Source organism: Ranitomeya variabilis, chromosome 2, assembly GCF_051348905.1.
Source record: "Ranitomeya variabilis isolate aRanVar5 chromosome 2, aRanVar5.hap1, whole genome shotgun sequence".
Lineage (NCBI taxonomy): Eukaryota > Metazoa > Chordata > Amphibia > Anura > Dendrobatidae > Ranitomeya > Ranitomeya variabilis.
Window position 1 is genome coordinate 310,851,412 of NC_135233.1, and position 24,416 is coordinate 310,875,827.

The window sequence follows — 24,416 nt, forward strand, 5'->3', positions numbered from 1 at the left end:
AAACCGGAAATTTTCTGCAAGAAATCCGCATTTTTTTTTTTGCGTTTTTTTCCGTTCTTTTCGCGTTTTTTTAGCATTCTGCAAGCGTAATTAGCTTGCAGAATGCTAAAGTTTTCCAAGCGATCTGTAGCATCGCTTGGAAAACTGACTGACAGGTTGGTCACACTTGTCAAACATACTGTTTGACAAGTGTGACCAACTTTTTACTATAGATGCTGCTTATGCAGCATCTATAGTAAAAGATAGAATGTTTAAAAATAATAAAAAAAATAAAAAAGATGCTTATACTCACCCAGACGATCACCTCAGCGGCGTCTGTTCCTCTTCTTATAGCTGGTGTGTGCGCGCAGGACCTTCCATGACGTCGCGGTCATGTGAGCGGTCACGTGAGCGGTCACATGACCGCTCACGACCAATCACAAGACAGTGACGTCATCACAGATCCTTCACCGCACACCAGCTATGAGAACCGAAGCGGCAGCATGCAGCGGTGAGGCGGGAACACTGCGGGGGACATCGAAGGTGAGTATAGGACTATTTTTTATTTTAATTCTTTTATTTTTGGCCAATTATATGGTGCCCAGTGCGTGGAGGAGAGTCTCCTCTCCTCCACCCTGGGTACCAACCGCACATAATCTGCTTACTTCCCGCATGGTGTGCACAGCCCCGTGCAGGAAGTAAGCAGATCAATGGACTCCTAGGTGTGCGGAATCCCCGCAATTCCGCATTTTTAATGAACATGTTGCTTTTTTTTCCGCGATGCGATTTTTTCGCGGAAAAAAATCGCAACATTTGCACAAAAAATGCGGAATACACGGTAAATAATAGGAGGCATATGTTAGCGTTTTTTTCGCGTTTTTATCACGTTTTTATAGCGAAAAAACGCGAAAAAAACGCGAAAAATCCTGAACGTGTGCACATGGCCTTACAGAGCATAGTATACCGGTTATGCTGCTTGCGGTTTGAGCGGCATAAATCACCTGACTAGTTACATTTAATCAGATTGTAGCCACCATTTCATAAGCAAAAAATGATATTTTCCATATAAAACTTGATTCGATTTAGCTAGTAAGACGTTTTCCCATACTCATCTGAACTACAGATACAGCTTAGAGATGGAAGTCCAATTTATTTATTTACTTTACTCACTTATATAGCGCCATCATATTCCACAATGATGTACAGACATTATCATCACTGTCCCCATTGGGGCTCACAACCTATATTCCCTATCAGTATGTGTTTGGAGTGTGGGAGGAAACCAGAGAACATGGAGGAAACACGCAAACACGGGGAGAACATACAAAGTCCTTGCAAAAGTTGTCCTTGGTGGTCTTTGAACCCCAGACCCTAGCGCTAACCACTGAACCACCAAGCTTTCCAATACTTCCCTTACACACATGTTGGAAATTATTTACCATATGCAGTATTTTCTAATAGTCAGATGCTGCTAATATATCCCCATACATCAACTTGGCTTAAAAAAAAAATCCGACTATGTATAGCCACCTTAAGAATAAGTCTTCTTTTTTTATAAAAATGCTCAGTAGGGAAAGGATCTCCCGCAGATTTTTCCTGAAGCCTTAAGTAGGTCTACACATCTCAGATTATGCACTTCAAAAACGTCAAAAGCTGCTTTCTTAGTAGAAGAAGCTTAACAAGGTTTGAAGCACATATCTTTGAGAGAATGCTAATTGCTGAGCCAACCTTTTCTCTGTTTTGCGGCACATTGGTGGAGTCTCTCAAGGTTGTTGTATCCTGATATAAGATCTATTATCTAGCAGTGAAATCTAATCCTCACAGTGCGTATGTTCTAGAGTTTACTTAACAATATTTATCCACCACTTACTTCGTTATTTGGTAATGCCATGCCTTTTTGGCCATCTCAGTTCCTTTTAACAGAAGTGCCTTGCAATAACTGGGTATAATTACAGCAGCTCCATTTTATAGAGCTAATAATGAGTATTCTTTATAGACTGCCAAACAACTATCTCTTCTACAGTAGAAAAAATATATTGTAAGCCTGACCGGTATATTAGGTGTTTCCCAAAACACTTTCGTGATGTGTCAGCTAGACATAATATATTAGAGTAGTAAGTGAGGGTTCAGTTGTCAAGATACATACTTCGAGCAATGGATCCAGTTTTCCATTTTCAATGGTGAGAAACTTCATCTGATGGACATGTCAAGAATAGCATTCACTGGATAACTAATAGGCTTTTATGGAAATTTTAACTTAATAATTAATACTTAATAATTAGTGATATTATGCATGTGCAATATCAGAGGGAAATGCTTATAAAATATCTGTGTGGCTACCAAAAAAAATGTAAACCTCTGTATCTTGAGCAGAAGTCAGTCAACATTTGGTTTTATGATGCAAGAATAATATCTTAATTGTTAAGAGAGAAGATTCTACAATTTTTGGATTTGGAAGAATCTCTCAACTTCTGTAATTTTCTGTTAGGTCATCAGTGCTGAATTTTTGGCAACTTTAGGCAAACTTGGTGGTTGCCACTCTGCTTAGCGTGGTCTAGGAAAACCCTTGTTTTCACACTTTAAGGCTGGAGTCACACTCAGCGTAAGACAATACGGTCCGTTTTTTACGGCCGTAATACGGCCGTAATACGGAGAAATGTTCCCAAAATAGTGGTCCGTATGTCATCCGTAGGCAGGGTGTGTCAGCGTATTTTGCGCATGGCATCCTCCGTATGTAATCCGTATGGCATCCGTACTGCGACTTTTTCTCGCAGGCTTGCAAAACGGACATCTAATGGATTTATGTGCTCAAATGTCCGTTAAAACATATATACAGTATATATATATATATATATATATATATATATATGTCATTGAGACACATATATATATATTTATATTTAATTCAGCGCAATATATGTGAAAAGCCGGTAATTCAATTGCCGGCTTCTCATTTCTCCTTCCCAAACCCGACAGGTTATGAGACATGGTTTACATACAGTAAACCATCTCATATCCCCCTTTTTTTTGCATATTCCACACTACTAAGTAGTAGTGTGTATGTGCAAAATTTGGTTGCTGTAGCTGCTAAAATAAAGGGTTAAATGGCGGAAAAAATTGGCGTGGGCTCCCGCGCAATTTTCTCCACCAGAGTGGTAAAGCCAGTGACTGAGGGCAGATATTAATAGCCAGGAGAGGGTCCATGGTTATTGGCCCCCCTGGCTACAAACATCTGCCCCCAGCCACCCCAGAAAAGGCACATCTGGAAGATGCGCCTATTCTGGCACTTGGCCACTCTCTTCGAGCAAGTGCTTTAGCACTGCTCCTGGCTGTAAAATAATTAACCCCTTCAGATGGCTTACCTCGTTGGACGTGACAGGTCATCAGAGGGTATGTATATTGTGGGTTTATTATTTTGCCAAGCGAGGGTCTTCCGGTGGATTGAGAGAGCAATAAAATATTACAACAACCTGTGTGTTTATTTCATTAAAATACTTTTTAATAATGTGTGTGTGTGTGTTTTTTAACCCTTTCATACAATTGGATTAATAATGGATAGGTGACATAATTGACGCCTCTCCATTATTAACCCGGCTTAATGTCACCTTCCAATAGCAAGGTGGCATTAACCCTTCATTACCCCATATCCCACCGCTACACGGGAGTGGGAAGAGAGTGGCCAAGTGCCAGAATAGGCACATCTTCCAGATGTGCCTTTTCTGGGGTGGCTGGGGGCAGATGTTTGTAGCCAGGGGGGCCAATAACCATGGACCCTCTCTAGGCTATTAATATCTGCCCTCAGTCACTGGCTTTACCACTCTGGCGGAGAAAATTGCACGGGAGCCCATGCCAATTTTTTCCGCCATTTAACCTTTTATTTTAGCAGCTACAGCGCCCAAATTTTGCACATACACACTACTAACATTAGTAGTGTGGAATATGCAAAAAAAGGTGGATATGAGATGGTTTACTGTATGTAAACCATGTCTCATATTCTGTCGGGTTTGGGAAGGAGAAATGAAAAGCCGGCAATTGAATTACCGGCTTTTCACTAACACCGCTGCGTATTTCTCGCAAGTCACACTGCTGGTCCGTGTGGAATCCGTATTTTTCTCGCCCCCATAGACTTTCATTGGCGATTTTTTTGCGCAATACGGTGACAAACGCAGCATGCTGCGATTTTCTACGGCCGTACAAGACCGTATATTACGGATGCGTAATATACGGCAGATAGGAGCTGGGACATAGGGAATCATTGGGCCGTGTGTAATGCGAATTTTACGGACGTAGTTTATGCGTTCATACGTCCGTAAAACTCGCTAGTGTGAGGCCGGCCTAATACATTACAAAGATCTGGACTCTGCTGAAGACACCACTTTTCCCCTGGTTGCATTTGCAGAGTAGTTGCTGACTGGTTCACTAAACTGTAGCAAAATACCAAGCCAGCTAGATCAAAAGAAGTGAGTGCAGGGCAAATACAAAATTGGATCCAAATGTGAAGACAGAGATAGCCAAGTTCAGAAAGTCAGAGAGAAATAAACACTTTAAAGAGTCAGAGAGTCAAACCATCCTGGGTTTAGCCACAAAAATGGTCAAAAATTCGGTTGGGTTGGAACACAGAAAAACAGTTCAAGAGTGCACCAGTGTAGTATCAAAAAGAATACAATAGTTGTCACGGGTACCAGGACTCTGGGGATTTAAACAGAGTGCAGGGAGTGCTGGCTAGCTCTTGAACTTGTCCATTGATAGGTGGTTTGGCTGGCTGGCAAATCAAATGTGCCAGTCGGCGGATCAAACTTTTAGTAATTCTGCCTCGGTGGCACTTGTGTCTCTTAGTACATCTGTCAAGGTTGCAACTGAGATGGATCAATGCTGGAATTGGAAAGGTTGAGTTTATGACAATAACTGTAGGAGCTACAGAAGTTGCAGTAACAGTCAGGTGCTGATGCCTAATGGGAACCAATGGTTCACAGTAGCTTAAATCAATATTATAAATTATACTTATCAGGTGTGGGGCTCTTTGATGGTCTCTTACATGGACCATCATTTGATCATTTCTCATGGGCCACATTTTAACAGCATATGAAGTCCTTGTTGTACCATTTATTTCTGATTTTTCTTAAAATATCAAAGGTCAGAAGCACAGAAATTCTTTCATCATAAGGCCTCCATACACATCAGACTAGTGTCACCCATAGCCACCAATATCGGTAGGCTCACCCAACTACTTAATGTGTATGGAGACCTCTCGACTTTTACCCCACATGTAATGTTGGGTGAGATGTGGATCTGGCATGTGCAATTTTGGGCTACCAGTCCTTTTCCTCTAGGCGAGATAAGCCGCCATCAGAGAAGTCTTGCAGCATCTGTCTCAGAGAACAAAGGAGTGATCGGCAGAGTGAGTGCTCCTGTGTATTCAGGAGTCAGGAGAGATAGCTGCCAGGCTGAACCATCAGCTATCTATTGTTTATGGAGCCCCCAAGTTCATGTTCGTCATAAAGTTGTTTTATTAAGTTGAAATCTCCAAATCTCTTTATTTTTTTACAATATTGTCTTCTGCAGGAAAGGAGAGGGATATTACTTTTGGACAAACACACTGAATTATTGTTATCATCTGTGTCACTCATTTTAGATATGAATAGTGCATTTTAGCAAGCATCTGAAATTACTACCGGCATGAACACTAGTAATGTATTACACAGACTTTGAGCCTTAATTGTCTTGAATTCCTCCTACGGTTGCTTAATGGCGGCACACTAAAGATGTATTGACATTCCGGATTACTTGTATGTGCCAAGCAGCGGTAGTGATTAATAGCTTTTCACACCCCAAGAAATAGATTTAAGATTAAAGACTGGGATATGAAGCAGATATTAGGTTTGCTGTCCCAAATCCATCTACACTTAAAGAAAAGAAATCCACCAGGGAAGGCCCACACTGATGCCGGCAGGATTCTGGGTAAGCTTTCTTGATCTGACAGCACTGTAGTACAGATGTCTTTTCCATTGTCCCTACATTAGCATCTGGCACTGGAAGAGAAACATTAGGCTTTGATATTTATCTTAAAAAAAGCTGTGTGAAATATTAATGGCTATTTGATACCTTTTTCTGAATTTCATTGAGCCTCATACTAATAAGCGCTAAATGGCTGAAACAATTCTCATATTTTGGACATGCAGAATATGAAAAAGTAGTATACAAAAGGCGTAAAAAACTGACTGCAAAAGAATCTCATGTATAACAAGCTATCAAGGGATAAAATCTAAAATATTAAGGGATAATAAAAAAGACCCATATTGTATATTGAATCATCATAAGCCTTCACATAAAGGCCAAATGATAGAAAATATAAACTTTTATTGATCTAAAAAAACAGCGTATATAGCATATAAAATAGTAAGGGATAGTGACCACCAGTGCAGGAGCAATGGTGGGTCACACACAGGAATCAACCTCAATAAACACAAAAGTGAGGCAGCAGAGAGTACTTATTGATGGAACACATATGGCAACAAATATATAGCAGGTATAAAGAATCCATCCGCATAGAGCATAATAGGTACATACATATGGCATATAACGCGATGTCCAAACATAGAGTCAGTCAGCTAAAGTAGCTTGGCAAAAGTACAAACATACTGCATGAGAATAACATAAATATAAATATAAATATAGTTACCAGGAGGAAGAACCCGGGGACCCACCACACCCGACGCGCGTTTGACCCCGGACGAAGCATTTCGGTGCGAAACGCGCGTCGGGTGTGGTGGGTCCCCGGGTTCTTCCTCCTGGTAACTATATTTATATTTATATTTATGTTATTCTCATGCAGTATGTTTGTACTTTTGCCAAGCTACTTTAGCTGACTGACTCTATGTTTGGACATCGCGTTATATGCCATATGTATGTACCTATTATGCTCTATGCGGATGGATTCTTTATACCTGCTATATATTTGTTGCCATATGTGTTCCATCAATAAGTACTCTCTGCTGCCTCACTTTTGTGTTTATTGAGGTTGATTCCTGTGTGTGACCCACCATTGCTCCTGCACTGGTGGTCACTATCCCTTACTATTTTATATGCTATATACGCTGTTTTTTTAGATCAATAAAAGTTTATATTTTCTATCATTTGGCCTTTATGTGAGGGTGTTTTGTTTGGTATGTCATTATGGTTGTACCTTCACGGCCTAATTAGGGATATCTGTTTGGTGTTTCATCATAAGCCTTCTTAGAAGCTCTCCCTTATCTTAGAAACCCTCTAAAATAGCTCAACAGCACATTCTTCATGAAACTGGCAATGTCTTTACGGGAATTTATGTTTAAATTGTGAACTATAGGAATTTTGGCAATTTAGTAGATGGTAAAAATCGCTTATTTTTCTGGCACTAGACTGTATTGCATAACCTGCACAGACTGTTCACCCAAACAAAACACTAATACACTGCTCAAAAAAATAAAGGGAACACTAAAATCCCACATCCTAGATATCACTGAATGAAATATTCCAGTTGTAAATCTTTATTCAATACAATACATAGTGGAATGTGTTGAGAACAATTATACCTAAAAATTAACAATGTAAATCACAACTAATATTCCACAGAGGTCTGGAGTTGGAATGATGCTCAAAATCTAAGTGGAAAATGAAGTTACAGGCTGATCCAACTTCAGTGGAAACGCCTCAAGACAAGGAAATGATGCTCAGTAGTGTGTGTGGCCTCCACGTGCCTGTAAGACCTTCCTAAAATGCCTGGTCATTCTCCTGAGGGATCTTCTCCCAGACCTGAACTAAAGCATCCGCCAACTCCTGGACAGTCTGTGATGCAACGTGATGTTGGTGGATGGAGTGAGACATGATGTTCCAGATGTGTTCAATTGGATTCATGTCTGGGGAACAGGCGGGCCAGTCCATAGCTTCAATGCCTTCATCTTCCAGGAACTGCTGACACTACAGCCACATGATGTCTGGCATTGTCCTGCATTAAGAGGAACCCATGGCCAACTGCACCAGCATATGGTCTCACAAGGGGTCTGAGGATCTCATCTCGGTACCTAATGGCAGTCAGGCTACCTCTGGTGAGCACATGGAGGGCTGTGCGGCCCTCCAAAGAAATGCCACCCCACACGATTACTGACCCACTGCCAAACTGGTCATGCTAAAGGATGTTGCAGGCAGCAGATCGCTCTCCACGGCGTCGCCAGACTCTGTCACATCTGTCACATGTGCTCAGTGTGAATCTGCTTTCATCTGTGAAGAGCACAGGGCGCCAGTGGCGAATTTGCCAATCCTGGTGTTCTGTGGCAAATGCAAAGCATCTTGCACGGTGTTGGGCTGTGAGCACAACCCTCATCTGTGGGCGTCGGGCACTCAGACCATCCTCATGGAATCGGTTTCTATCAGTTTGTGAAGACACATGCCTGCTGGAGGTCATTTTGCAGGGCTCTGGCAGTGCTCCTCCTGTTCCTCCTTGCACAAAGGCTGAGGTAGCGGTCCTGCTGCTGGGTTGTTGCCCTCCTACGGCCCCCTCCATGTCTCCTGGTGTACTGGCCTGTCTCCTGGTAGTGCCTCCAGCCTCTGGACACTACACAGACAGACACAGCAAACCTTCTTGCCACAGCTCGCATTGATGTGCCATCTTGGATGAGCTGCACTACCTGAGCCACTTGTGTGGGTTGTAGAGTCCGTCTCATGTTACTTCAAGTGTGAAAGCACAACCAACATTCAAAAGTGACCAAAACATTGGCACTGAGATGTGGTCTGTGGTCCCCACCTGCAGAACCACTCCTTTATTGAGTGTGTCTTGATAATTGCCAATAATTTCCATCTGTTGTCTATTCCATTTGCACAACAGTATGTGAAATTGATTGTCAAACAGTGTTGCTTCCTAAGTGGACAGTTTGATTTCACAGAAGTTTGATTTACTTGGAGTTATATTCTGTTGTTTTAGTGTTCCCTTTATTTTTTTGAGCAGTGTATGTACCATTTGGTTGTAAAGTTAGTCATGATCAGGTGCACCATAAAAAGAATTTAACCTTCTCAAGCTGGTTGCAGCTCTCTGTGTAATCAGTAAGCAATGATAGTTGTTTGGAATAACGGCAAGGTCTAAAGACAGTGTAAGAACAGGAGCCAGGAAAGCACAAAAATGTAATCAGCAGCATAAGGATAAGCCGTAGTCCATATCAAAGGAAAAAAGTCAGAAATAAACTCATAATCTGGAGGTGGAGCAGAAGACATTGCCAGCAGGGTCAGAGTAAGCACCTGGCGGCTGATAGTGCTGACTGATCTCTTTAAGCCTACAGCCTATGCAGACATTTCCAAGTGCTCGGCACTCTCATAAATAAAATAAAGAGATACTAGTTTGCACTCTGCCAGCCTGACATTATAACTTATTATTGCATTTATATAAATACACTGAAATATTAGCTTTCGAGAGCTAAAAAAAATTGAAATAACTTGTGGTGGGATTTTATGCAACTAGAAATCATCAATGAGTAGGATAAGTGCCTTGCGAGACTTACAGTTCTGCTCAAAAGTTTACATACCCCGGCAGAATTTTTGCTTTCTTGGCCTTTTTTCAGAGAATATGAATGATAACACCAAAATGTTTCTCCACTCATGGTTATTGATTGGGTGAAGCCATTTATTGCCAAACTACTGTGTTTTCTCTTTTAAAATCATAATGCCAACCTAAAACATCCACTACCATGAGTCTTGTCACCAGTAAAATATCCTGAGGCCATTCATGTATGGGGGCTTTTCGGCCAAGGGATTTTGCCTAAGAACACTACCATGAATAAAGAATGACATCTAAATATCCTCCAAGAACAACTTCTCCCAATGATCCAAGGGCAATTTGGTGATAAACAATGTTTGTTCCAGCATGATGAAACTTAATGTCACAAGGCAAAAGTGATAACTAAGTGGTTTGGTGAAGAAAGCATTGAAATTTTTGCAAGGAACCTTCACAAATCTCAATTCCATTGAGAACCTGTGGTCAATAATCAAGTGTGAAGAAATACAAAAACACAGAAATTGCGATAAACCCCAAATCACTGATTAGGCAGGAATGGGTTGCCACTAGTCAGGATTTTGCCCAGAAACTTATATCTAGCATGCCAGATCTTGAAAAATAAGGAAAAATTTGGGTAAACTCCGTAGATATTGAGTCTTTGCATAAACTTGATGAGTTTTTCATCAAAAAGTTTAAGAATTTATGAAATGATTTTAATTTAATTTTATTTCGTTAACCATAGAAACATCTGATTAAAAGATCTAAAAACACTGAAGCAGCAAACTTTGTGAAAAATAAAATTTGTGTCAGTCTCAAAATTTGTGGCCAAAACAGTGTATATATGAAATTTCTTTAGTTCAAAATTCAGTACTCCTCAAAATCTGATTATCTGGCACTTATTTTCACAACTGCAATGTGATATAAAATTCCTCTAGAACAGGTGCAGAAAAAAATAAGAGAAAAATAATCTAAAACAGCGTATTTTGTTATTATATACTTATCTAAGATCGTCTAATAATCCAGAAAATCTGATGATCTGGCACCCATCAAGCTCCATTGACTCCACATCAAAATTATCTTATTGTATAAATAGCTTCTAGTGTTATTTTAGGATTTTGCTTGCTTCGACTTCTTTGACGAACGCTGTTTAATCATCTTCATTTCAGTCATGCACATTCTCGTGGCAGCTGCTTTTCATATTTGATGGAAATTAAATCATTTTGTGCACTTGATTAAAAAAAACATTTAGAAAGGCATGATAAAAGCTGTGGCCAATTGTATTTCCTTATGGTATTTTTATTTTGATGAAGCATTTAAAGACTACACTTTCTATGGGTAAAACTTTATGATTAACAGATTGAAATATGACTATTATGAAAATTAAATTTTAAAGGGTATCTGTCACCAAAATTTACAATCCAATTTGTATACATTATTAAAAAGATCTCTTAAACCTGAGGAGGCTGTGATATTTATTTTGAAAATCCATGACAGAAGAGCTGTATAATCCTTTTTAAAAGTTTCCCTGCCTAATATTAAAATTAGAATTTTATGAATCCACCTTCCTCTGGACTTTTAGAATGTTTTTTTTTAATATCCAGAATATAAAGCCATTTTCTATGGGTTTTCAAAGTGAGTACACCAGCCTCTTTAAGACTAAGAGATATTTTTAATATTGTATGCAGATTGTATTGTGAAATATGGTGACATGTCCACTTTAGGGAAATTTTCAGGTATGTACCTATGTATTTTCATTTGTTTGGTAAAATAGTTAAACTTGACTATCAAGAATTTATACTATGTCCAGGGGCGTAACTATAATAGGTACAGGGGTTGCAATTGCTCTCAGGCCCTGGAAATGAGAGGGCCCAAGAGAAGCACCTGTATGTGCCAATATCAGACTGGTGTACCAGATAGCCCAGTCTATGACACAATAAGCTCCAAATGTCCAACAGAAGACAACCCCATATGGCTCTCACTTTGGAGTCAATCACTTGTCTTGGGTTGTAAGGAAGCAGATATATTGTGCACACCCCTGGAATAATCTGTGCTGATATAATGCATTGTTTTACCCATTTACTATTCTACATTGTTATGTGATGAGGTTGTGCTATGCCCAGCGATCGGTAGTTAGTAGGCATATACAGAGTTAACAGTTGTGACTAGCCCGGATTATGAGGGGCTATGTGAAAGTACAGGTGATGATTTCCTGGTAGTTGGAGAGATAGGGCCCAGCTTGCAGCTGTAGCAGACTTCAGGTCTGGAGAGCTAGCAGAACTGCATGTAGTGGGTGTCTCTGTGGCAAGAGGGAGACAAGTGAGGCAGATAGTAAGACTCTGCAGAGGAGAGACATGTGAAAGTGAAGTGAGTAGCTGTCCGGAGATGGAAGAGAGATAGAAAGGGAAAAAAGTGTGAAGTATCGGGGCCTGAGAAAGGATGGCAAGCAGGATGGTATGGAGTTTTGGGCCGGAAGAGGTAACGTAACGCAATAGAGCAAGGAAAGCGAGAGAAGAGAAGAAAAATTCCCCATGTGGTAGTTTGGAGGCATCAGTAGTAAAGGAAGATGAGTAGCTGCCATATTGGCACAGAAACCCTCCTAGGGAGAGGATGCAATACTGTGTGTTGGAACGTAAGACTCCTGCTGTACTAGACTGTAGTGATGAAAATAAGCTATTTTGTAACACATCTTATCAGACAAATCTGCTTCTTTCTCTTCCTGGATTGATATGTCACTTTCAATTTCTGGGTAAAATCTGTAAAATCTGCATTCAATGAAGACAGGTATTCCTATTACTGAGGTAGGAGATGGCAGTTGTTGCTTTTAAAATTCAATGGAGGGAGGAGCTTGAGGAAGACACGGACATTCTGCTGCAAGTTTCATAGAAAGAATTGTCATCTCATATCTCAGTGATGGGAACTCTGTATTCACTGAAGATACATTTTACCCATCAATTGAGAATTTTGAGAATGAATAATGAGTAGTAATGAGATTTCTCGAGAACGCTCGTGTGTCCTCCGGAGTATTTTTTAGTGCTCGGAGATTTAGTTTTTCTAGCAACCAGGCAACCCCCACATGTACTTATGCTGGCTAACAGATGTAAATCATTCAGCTGCGGCAAGAAAAACTAAAACTCCGAGCACTAAAAAATACTCGGAGGTCACCTGAGCATGCTCGAGAAATCTCGAGTAACGAGTATATTCCCTCATCACTAATAATGAGTCTAGAAGTAGAAAGAAGTGGATTTCTCTCATAAGATATATTGCAACGTTTCTTATTTCCACATTTATTATTGATTTATGACAAAAACAACCCCTCTACCTAACTCTTTAAGTTTTCCCGAACATGTCATGAGATTATACTGATGGTGGTCTAGTTAGAATCTCCTCCTGTCCATAAATAATAATTCTTCTTAAGGTTTTTATTAGTTATAAACTCCAAATTAGTAAGTGTATCAATAATATATCATAGGAACACAAACCTGGTCAACCTGTTAGCAGAAAAGCGGGCATTGCTAGCTGTAATATTGCCTAACATAATAGCAATAATAATAATAATTTTTATAGCGCCAACATATTCCGCAGCACTTTACAATTTTAGAGGACAATAAAGACATTAGAGAATAAACATAACTCGATAACAAAAGGAGTGCGGGCCCAGCTACCAAGCTTACAATCTATGGGGAAATGTGGGGGACACGAAAGATAAATAGTAAAAAATTGTTGTATTGCACAATACAGCCATAATATACTAAATAAGGTCCGCACATATTGCTGCATGAACCGCTCACTAACCAGTATGTGTACAGTGCAGACACAGGGCTATTAAGTGCATGGAGGGTGTGTGCTAGCTGCTACGAGGGTCATGATTTTGAAGAAAGTTTTGAATGGGCAAAACGGGGATAGTTAGATAAGTGAGGTGGGGCGATAGGCCAGTCTATAGAAATGTGTTTTAAAGCCATGCTTAAAACTGTGGGTATTGAGAATTAATCAAATTATCCTGGGTAGTGCATTCCATAGAATTGGTGCAGCACGCGAGAAGCCTTGGAGACGGTAATGGGAGGTTCAGATTATTGAGGATTTTACTTTTAAGTCACTGGTAGAACAGAGGGCACTGGTAGAATGGTAAACTGAGACGAAGGAAGAGATGAAGGGTGGTGCTGAGCTGTGGGACGCTCTGTGGGTCAGTGTGATAAGTTTATATTGAACTCTGTATTGGATGGGCAACCAGTGCAATGGCTGGCACAGGGAAGAGGCATCTGTGACGAGGAATATGATCCTGGCTGCTCCATTCAGGATAGATTGGAGAGGTGAGAGTTTGGTAAGAGGGAGACCGATTAAAGGAGAGCTGCAATAATCCAGAAGAGAATGAATAAAAGCTGTAATTAGAATTTTTGCTGAGTCAAAGGTTGAATTCTAGAGATGGTTTTGAGGTGTAGGTGACATGAGCGGGCGAGTGATCGGTTGTGAGAAGTGAATGAAAGATATGAACCAAATATTCTAATGTTGGGTCGCCACTTTAAAAAATGCCTGCAATTTGTGCATTCCCAAATGTGTTTTGTGATCCACTCTTTACTGCTTCCGCTGGGGCTCTAGTATAGTGACACATTTGGTTTTCTATCTAATAGTTGATAAACTCTAAGGGTCTCAGGTGAAAAAAAAAAATATAAAAAAACAATTGCTTATCCACTGCCCTAAGCATCTAAGTGTTTGTTTCACAGGTTCCTATTGGCACATTCCCTCGTCTCTGAAAAGTTTAATGTCTTTAAGAGTCTTTTCTTGAAATATAAAGAGTACCTAAACGACTGTTCTTGTGGGTTTATGTCACAACAGCTGTGCCTTTCCCTCTGCTCCACTGTTTGCTACAAAGATCAAATTTCATGTCTTTGTGTTCCTACTCCAACTGGCAGCCATCCACATTCCTTCTCAGTACACAAGCTGCACCTCTTTCCATTATATGGGAAAAATGCTGTGCAGCTTTAGTTCCAGTCCTAAATTGCACTAGATCTCTTTATTGGAATTAATGAACCATTTCACATAATTGGACAGTTTAATTAATAAGATCCAATATGACTAGAGGAAAATAAAGAGAAGCCAGCTAACAAAAGGGCTCGTGGAACGCTATGGTGAGGATAAGTATACTGAAGGTCAAAACTGATAGTACCATCATTAGGGCCGTGGAGTGGTATTTAGCACACTCTTCGAATTACAACAGGGGATGTAGAGAAACAACCACAGAACTACAGTACTTCATTAACACTATATTCTCTATTTCGGCATGGGTGGAACTTTACGAAAGACATTTATTTACTTTGGCAAGTGCACAAACCCCGGGAAGACCTATACGAGCATAGCATATATGCAATGAGCAGATGATGTTTGGGCTGAGGGTAATGCAATGGCTTCAGCGATGCAAAGGAGGAATACTAAGTCTACATGAGCACAGGTTATAGGGCTTGTCCGCCACTGCTCACTTCCGCACCAGTAGGTGATGACGTTGCGGCCGCACATATCTGTTGGTATGTGAACATGATCGGCAGGTATCATGCAAGTTCCCTATTTGAATAAATAAGAAAGTTACATGACACCTACGGAACATGCATGTTTCCTGACAGGTCAGCGCACATCAGAGGCCATCAGCCCCACTCACCTTCCGAGAAGCGCCAAAAAACCCTTTAAGGACCAACTTTTTATGATCATTGTTATGTATGTTTACCTCATGTTTTGTAATAGAATATTTATTGTTAATAAACATGTAATTTATTGTGAATAACTATATTTTATACTTATATTTATTATATGCGTGTTGTTATTTTAGCTAACTATTAAAGGGATCCAGTCACCAGTTTTTCCCAATATAAAGTACGGCCGGCACCTTTAAGCCATCTGTTACAGCATTATAGTATGTTGTATGTCTGTCCCCAATCTCCTTTACATAGCACAAAAAAGAGCCTTTATTATACCCACAAAAGGTGCGGTCCAGTCCAATGGCTGTCTCTAGTCTTGATCGGGTACCTCTTCTCTTCCCACAATCGCCGTCTTCCTGCCCTGCTTCTTGTGGATGACAAGTCCTACATCATCCATACAGTGTCCCCCATCACGCTCCTCCACAGACACACTGCTCTCTGCCCTGCCGAGGGCAGACTAAAGTACGGTAATGTGCATGCGCCAGTAAAGGCCAAAGAGCGCCAGTGACTTGGAAGTATAACTAGCGCATGCACACTACAGTACTTTGCTTTGCCCTCGGCAGGACAGAGAGAAGTGCACCTGTGCAGGAGCGCGATGGGGAACACTGTGTGGATGACGTTGGACTCATCATCCACATGAAGTAGGGAAGGAAGAGGATGATGGTGGGAAGAGAAGAGGTGCCAGATCAAGATCAGAGACACCCATTGAACCGGACAGCATATGTGGGTGTAATAAAATTAATTTTTTGTACTATGCAGAGGGGATTGGTGACTTACGTACAACTTATTGGCACCCGCTAAAAGAAGACTTAAAGGCGATGGCAGTACTTTATATTGGGAAAACTAGCTGACAGGTTCCCTGTAAAAGATGTTTTACATATTATACTGAACCTAATTGTCCAAACACACTTATAGGATAGCTTAATTTCATGGATTCAAGCTTATATTGCTTCTGTCTATAGCCCCCAATGTAGCTATTGCTTATATTGCAATTCCATAATGCCAAGATCCGTCCAGTCCGGAGATGCACTATAAATTAGTTTCAGATCTTTCTAGATTTATTGCTTTTTCTTTATCCCAGAATTTCCTTGCATTTCCTGTTAGCCTATGATCCTCCTGTTTCACAGCTATTCTTGTTCTTATCTCTCTCTGAAATATGCTTCCTTCCTGACCTTTGTTACATCCAGTATGAGCTAAATACTAGGAAAAATGAGCATAACTTCTCCTCGTGCTCAATATCCATCTAGGTGGATTTTGTTCTTTCTCCTTAAAAGCAGACACAGGAAAAGTGGAAATGCCCTAAAGAACGCAAAAATAATTCTCTCATAAAAAATGCAATACATTCAAAAAGTGTAAAGCGTCGCATATCGCCCAAATATTTAGACTTGGACATGAGACAAAGTAATTTTCCATTATACTCTGCATACATTCGTAAAGTTAAGCAAGATTGAGTCATTCAAGACTTTTATAGGAAATGATAAATGAAACAAAATCTATGGTCATAATATTTAAAGCAACTATTATTTTATTTTTTATTTCATAAATCAATAGTGCATGTTAAAATAAGAAACTTTGTAATATATCTAATCAGAATAATCTGCATCTTTTTCCTCCGGGACTGATCTTTTAATCTCAAAATTCTCAAATCACAATTAAAATCTGTCTTCAGATTTTCCCATTACTGAGATGAGAGAAGACAGTTGGCGCTCAAAAAAGTTCTATAGAGATCTGTAACAAACTTTCAGGAGAACTTGCAGCAGAATGGCTGTGCCTGCCTCTAGCTCTTCACTCCTTGTCCTCCTATCTCAGATCTCAGTAATAGGAGATTACCGGTAGTACTTTTGAAATTCTATGGAGATGAAGGTCCAGCTAGAGGCAGACACAGACACTGTGCTAAAAGCTTTCTTGAAATGACAAGTAGAGATCCCTATAGAAACTTTATGAGCACTGTTTACATAGTTTGCTCTTTTCTTTGGTAACAAACAGATGCAAAACCTAGACGATGAAGAAAAAAGCAGATGAAGATCTGGTGCCTTCGAAATATGGTGCTGGAGAAGGATGTTGTTAAAACCACAGATGGCATGATGAACAAACAAATCAATTTTGGAACAAATCAAGCCACACATGTCACTCAATGCAAGGATCACTAAGCTACTTTGGACACATCATACAAAGAGAGCAATCACTGGAGAAGGACATCATGGTCATCGGAAGAATAGAAGGAGCAATGCGAAGAGGAAGACCAGCAACCCGATGGCTTGATACTATCAAGATAATGGCAGAGAAGATCCTGATGGACCTATCTAGGCTTGCACAAGATTGATCTTCCTACAGATCATTCATCCATCAAGTTGCCATGGATCGAGACTGAGCTGAATCCTGTTAAATTATATGATAAACTGTCTTCTCCAACCTCAGTACTGGGAAAATCTGCCCTGACTGAATATATATTTTACAGATTTTATCCATAAATTGAAAATGAATGAACAACTCAGGAGGAGAAAAAAATTTCTCTGATAACATACATAACAAAGTTTCTTATTTTGATGTGTACTATTAAGTTAAGAATTAATAATTAAAACGATGGTCATTCTTTAATGACAGAATGCTTTTTGACTTGAATACAGCACTGTACATAGAAAAAAACCTTTACCTGTCTGGACTGAGGAGGCAATCCACTGGTCTGCATCTGTCTCTGCATTCTTGAAGGCTGCATCAGTTGTCTTATCTGTTGTTGGAGAAATTGATTGTTGCCGACCTGTGGATTCTGCTGCACTGTTGCAGGCTGATGTTGGGGTTGTTGCTGTTGTTGCTGCTGCTGGAGATAATGGATAAGTGATCCAGAATTTGATGACAAGTTCATTTTCTGGTTACCAGAATCTGGTGCAAAATGAGACAGTGGCTTGGTGTTGTTAAAGGAAAACTGGTCGTGACCTCCTGAATTATCGTTGACTATTGCAGACTGCAAGCCATTGGAAGGCTGTTGCATAATCATGTTCATATTTTTTGGCTGGCTTGTGGTCATTGATTTGAAAAGAGAATTCTGTAGGCTCGACTGGTTGCCTGTTGGGGTGAGGCTGGACATCAATGTGTTCTGAGGACTAAAGGGCTGTTGATGCAAAGCTGGGCTTGAAAGTTTCTCTGGTTGATAGGGAGGTGAAGGTCCAGGATTGGCAGGTGCCATACTTGGCACCATGTTGTTTTGGGGGCTTTTAATAGTGTTTGCTGGGATGTTGCTTGTAGTAATATTCTGTAATATAGAGTTTTGAGGGCTGAAGGGTTGCTGGTTCAGAGCTGGACTTGCAATCTTTTCGGACACATAAGGTGGGGAAGGTCTGTTGCTTGGGTTGTTGCTTGAAGGCATGCTTGACAACATGGCATTTTGTGAACCTTGTATAGTGTTCCCCTGTAAATTTCCTGTGCTCATACTGGGTACCATGACATTTTGTGGACTGAAAGGTTGCTGAGGAGAAGAACCAGGTCTGTATGGTGGAGAGAGACCTGTAGGTGATATTGTTGGCCAGTTTGGTGTTGGCACTTGCTGCTTGCCTGGAGGTACTTGTTTGCTTGCTGCCAGTTGTTTTAACTGTTGTGCATGCCAGTTTGTCCCAGGCATGTTGGCCATTGATCCAGGTAACATAGCCTGTGACTGACTCTTACTCTGACTTGCAGGAATAGGTGGCTGAACAGGCTTGCTTGATGATGCGATTGGATAGTTGGTTCCAGCAGATGAAGGTCTAATTTGAGGAGATCCAGCATTTGCAGAACTACAGCCACCAGAGAAATCCTTGCCAGAGATATGGTTGTCCAAATGAGTTGATTGCGCTGGGGAGAGCTTGGGAGTTGTACTTAAATTAGGTTGAGAATGGCTCATGACAAGTGGCTCATCTGGTTTACCTGCCAAGATTTTCTCAAGATCAAGGTCATTTGGAGATGGATCTGGCATTTTGGTTAATTCTTCCAATAGGTCCTGAAGTTCTTGGTCCACAGATTGTAGATTGGGATTTTTTTCTTCGTATGTTACTTTCTGACTCATATCTGTGTTTGAGAATGGTGAAGCCATCCCTCTCCCATTCATGTGGTTATTTTCAAGCAGAACTTGGTGTCCACCGACCCCCATGGATGAAGTGCTATGATTGGTGGAGAAAGGAGAATGCTGCAAATCAGAGCAGGGTACACTTGAGCTGGCGCTTTGCGTTTGGCCCATTGGAAGTGTAACATCATCGAGACAGAGTCGTTTGTTGTCACTTGAAAATATAATATCGTTTATGCCAGAGGACACAGGGGAACTGTCATCTTCCAGCTTTCTCTTTATGGATCCTTGTAGCTGAAAGATAAGAACAGACATTGTTATCTCTATTTGTTAATCACGGCATTTAAGTCACATTAGAAAGATTACAAACAGAAAATGATAGCATAAAAGGTTTTACAAATCTTCATATTAAAATGTCATTGTCAAAATGATTAATACTGTCACCAGTCTGCAATATTTTACATTTGTCTCTTTACAATATGGCAAATGTGAGGAGGATTGATGCTACTGATTCACGATATGTTATTCTTCACCTCTTTGTCCCTGATTCATCATTCTTATCATCATGTGTATAACCACAATTAGCCATACAAACATTAATCCAACATCCATCTCACATGAATGACAACATTAAAAAATCTCTGTAAATCTGTGATTTTAACACAACAGCAAAACTGCGATAAATCGCAACATCCCATTTCCCTTTGCGTAGACCACAATGCCTGGAACGATTGCACGTCTTCTGTCCTAAATCAATAGCCTCATATAGACCTATGTATATTCCCAGGAGGCTGTTGGTTTAGGTAAGCAGACCAACGGCAAGTCCACGTATCTTGGTCCTTTCACAGATCATAACATACGTCCATCTGAAATTGGACCCTAGGTCATACCCAGAAAGGTTCAGGAAGCAGAGATATGAGAAGTTGTTTGAAGGTATCCTAACACCGCAAAGCTTCTGTCCTTTTCTTTGGTTGTGACATGGTAGTTTTGCTTTAGTTTTTTGTACTTTGTTTATACAAGGGTCTAGCTCCCCTTTGTAGGCTGTGCATCTTGTCTATATAGCTTTCCACATGTAGGTGTCTGGTCAGGTCTAGGTCCTGCTCCGCCTACATCTATTTTGAGACCTGCTGGCACATAGCGAGGTGAACTACAAGAGTTAGGGACCATCCCGACTGGGTACACCTTGTCACAGTGAGTTGGCTTTTAAACTCTTTTGATAAATATAATGTCAATAACATAGGGTATTATTTGTCATGTACAATTACTGTATTTTCCAGCGTATAAGACCACTTTTTAACCCCTGAAAATCACATGAATATACATGAAAATACATGAATATGGATCCCAGGGCCTGAAGGAGAGTCTCCTCTCCTACAGACCCTGGGAACCATCCGGACCGCACACGCTGTATAAGATGACTGGGCGTATAAGATGACCCCTGTCTTATACGGCGAGTATATCCCAAACTCCATATTTTATATGGAAAAGTTGGGGGTCGCCTTATACTCCCAGTCGTCTTATACACCAGAAAATACGGTACTATTAATTTACTTACTGCGGGGCATCTGCCCATTTTGCTTTTATCTTAAATTCGGTTTCTTAATGGTAACAGTGTGAATGTGCACCTACTCACTGCGATTACACTAACATGGGTTTCTGCTCATTTCTTTTATTTTGCGGTGACATGAAAGACACATTGGGGCCATTGGTAATTTCTATATGTATTTAAGTCAAAATGATTATGCAGGGTTTACTGTTCAAAAAGATAACAACATAGTACATATCCACAGATCATAGCTCCCCAGAGACCAGGACTACAGATTATAGCCTCTAGGGACCAGAACTACAGATCATAGCTCTCCAGGGACCAGAACTATAGATCATAGTTCTCCAGGGACCAGAACTACAGATCATAGCTCTCCAGGGACCAGAACTACAGATCATAGCTCTCCAGGGACCAGAACTACAGATCATAGCTCTCCAGTGACCAGAACCACAGATCATAGCTCTCCAGGGACCAGAATGACGGATCACAGCTCTCCAAGGGACCAGAACCACAGATCACAGTTCTCCAGTGATCAGAACCACAGATCATAGCTTTCCAGGGACCAGAACTACAGATCATAGCTCTCCAGTGACCAGAACCACAGATCATAGTTCTCCAGGGATCAGAATGACAGATCATAGCTCTCCAGGGACCAGAACTGCAGATCATAGCTCTGCCCAAGAACACAACCACGGACCATAGCTTCTTGGTATCTTGTAGATCTTGTAGTCATGGGTTTGTGGGATATTAACTGAGGTCACAACTGATATGACGTAATGCAAAGATAGGGTCAACTGCCTTCAAAGTAAAGCTGGCCATACACGAGACAGTGGTTGTTCAGTAGACAACTATCTCTCTAGACTCCTCCGTAAATGCAAGCACTCGGCTCAGCTGACCATTCATGTGTTCTCAACAGGAAGAAGAGAAATCCGCTGTCAGACTCCTCTAGCAGCAGCTTATGGGCCTTCTAAATTTTTCTCTTCCCCAACATCATCTATCAGGATAGAGTTGGGATACTTTTTACAAATAAGATAATAGGTTGGTCTTGTGCTTACTTTGCGAGAAGATTTTTTTTTTTTTTATAAAAGTACTCACTAATTTGCATGCTCATAAAAACAATAGTTAAGGAATAACCATCATTTTAATTTTTATTTCATAAATCAATAGTACACATGGAATCAATCAACTTTGTAATATATATCTTATCAGAGAAATCTGATTCTTTCTCCACCAGGACTGATCTTTTATTTTCAAAAATTTCAATTCAAGGGTAAAATCTGTCTTCAGTGAATACAGATTTTTACTGAGATACCAAATGGTAGTTGGTGCTCAGAAGACTCTGTGAAGAGGGGGAAAAGGAAAGAGCTCTGCCTCTACAGCGCCTCCCTCTTTTTCCTCCCTTCCATCTCCATAGAAACTTATCAGCACCAACTATCATTTTCTATCTTAGCAATTTAACATTTTAGCTAAATCTTAACATCTTAGCTGAATATAAATTTTAACTGTGAATTGAAAATTTTGAGAATGAATGAAGCAGATTTCTCTGTTAGGATATATTACAAAGTTTCTTATTTTCACATGTACTATTGATTTATAAAATTAAAATCAAAGCTATTATACTTTTAATGTTAAAATTGATCCTTTCCCTTTAAAATAATTATTTCACAAAATTAAAGAAAAGAAAAAAATGAAGCAAGTATATAAATAAAAGCGATTAGAGCAAAGCATTCCAATATAAGTGTTATTACAGTGCGTGAAGCCACTGGTTTAATAGCTATGACCTATGTGTCAACTTGATTAATCTATCATTAACACCACTGCCTCATGTAATGAGGGAAAATCTTTATAGCTCATAAGAAGCACAACAAACAAAGACACCAAATCATCGAGGTATTAACAAGACTCCAACAGGACAAAAAAAACGGCAAAAACGACATGGAGTACATAATTTGACAAGTAATCAAGCTACCTGCAAAAAACAGAAGGTGAATTTGGTTGAAATAAATCTGAAGCAACATTAACATGATACACAATGGGCTCTGTTATATAAAGACGTTCAAGTTTTCTCGGTGCCAAATGTGATTTTTTTACTTTTTAAATTCTAAAGTAAGACTTTCCCCCACAATTCGTAAGTCTCATTAATTTATCCCTCAGACATACTAAATGGAGGCGCTCATCTTACCCTGTAACTAAACCATTTTAACAGCTGGTTCCCACTGTTTAGTTGGATGGTACAAAAAATGTAACAAAAGCATTTGTTAATCCATAAGTGGCCATCCAACAAAATGAGGCTTTAGGCAGCTGCCTACTCTGTCTACCCCTTGTATCCACCCTGTTTGCAATGGTTTATTATATAAAAGAAAATTTATATTTACTAATTTGGCAAAATTGCAAAATGCTTGTAAAATCAATATACTTTGTAATTTACTCTTCTAAATATTTTCTGCGTTCTCAAGTACAGAGGTATGCTTTATTTTATAGCATACAGCACATTGCCAAAGTTATGTCTGCCGTGCAATCCCAAAACGGCTGGTTACCTAGGCAAGGCATGCATGGTGCAAGGAAGCTTTATGCTTTACAGTCTGTTTGCGCCACTATGAAGCTGGCTGAATCATCGGATCTCAGTCCCACTGCCCTTCTCCGTCACTGGTCTGAACTGTCAATCTTCAAGAACATACTACCACCAAAGCAAGACGTTGGGAGGCAGAAGAACAATTCATCAATAAAGCTACATCTTGAGACAACTCCTTAAAGAATTAGTCTAAGACTTTTATATTGAGGGTAGAGCCTTAGGATAGGTCAATAATGTCAGATCAGTAGGGGATGGACATCAGGCTGTTGGCACGTCTCATGGCGGTCAGATGTAAATAGTGTATAAAACCACAAGACCACATCTCCATACACTGTGTAGTGGGCAATCTCTGGTACTTCAGCTCAGATCCCATAAAGCTAAACATATTTCTCTCCAACTACGAGGTATAACCTTGGATATGAAATACTGGATGTAAAAACCTAATTATCTCAGCTTATTCTGGGTCAGTGTAAAGGGGTGCCAGTTTTACGCTCATGCTTCATCAAGACACCAGTCTTGATGAAGCATGAGCTAAAGTAAGATGCATCCGAATCATTAGAAGTGTGCTCCTCTTAATAATTTTGGTGTCATTTTCAGCTGTTGTGCATCACCAATTTTGCAGCATTAATTATGATGAATTTGTGAAGCACACTCAACTACACCCCCATAAAAAGGCCAAAAGTCATAAAAACTTTGCAACATTTGAAGCAGTTTTACACCAGAAAACTGTGGTGAACTGCTTGATAAATCAGTCCACAAGACTTTTTTTTTGGATTTCTAAGGGCATGTACATGATTTTTTTATGTGGATTTTGATTCTTTCAAAATCAACATAAAAACCCTTTTTTCAAATACATTAGAAAATTCTTGGATGTGGATTTTGAAGCGAAACCATTTTTAAAAACGCATGAAAAAAGCCATCAGTATGATAACATCCTAAGGTTATGTACACACAGAGGTTTTCAAGGACTGAGCAGAAACTGAATGAAAATGTCACGACCTACAAGGGTTGGTCCAGTGGACGGCACAACAAACATCAATAACGGAATGGAAAAAGGGAGAGGAAGGCCCTAACAGTAGGTAACA

General features: G+C 40.0%; 1 protein-coding gene across 1 annotated transcript in view; it reads right to left on the bottom strand.

Annotated features, from left to right (window-relative positions):
* Nucleotides 1-24,416, bottom strand: part of MAMLD1 (mastermind like domain containing 1) — a 256,294-nt gene that overhangs the window by 93,214 nt on the left and 138,664 nt on the right. The window contains exon 2 of the mRNA XM_077285235.1: nucleotides 17,834-19,507. Coding sequence (XP_077141350.1) covers nucleotides 17,834-19,507 — 1,674 coding nt within the window. The remainder of the gene's footprint in view (nucleotides 1-17,833; nucleotides 19,508-24,416) is intronic.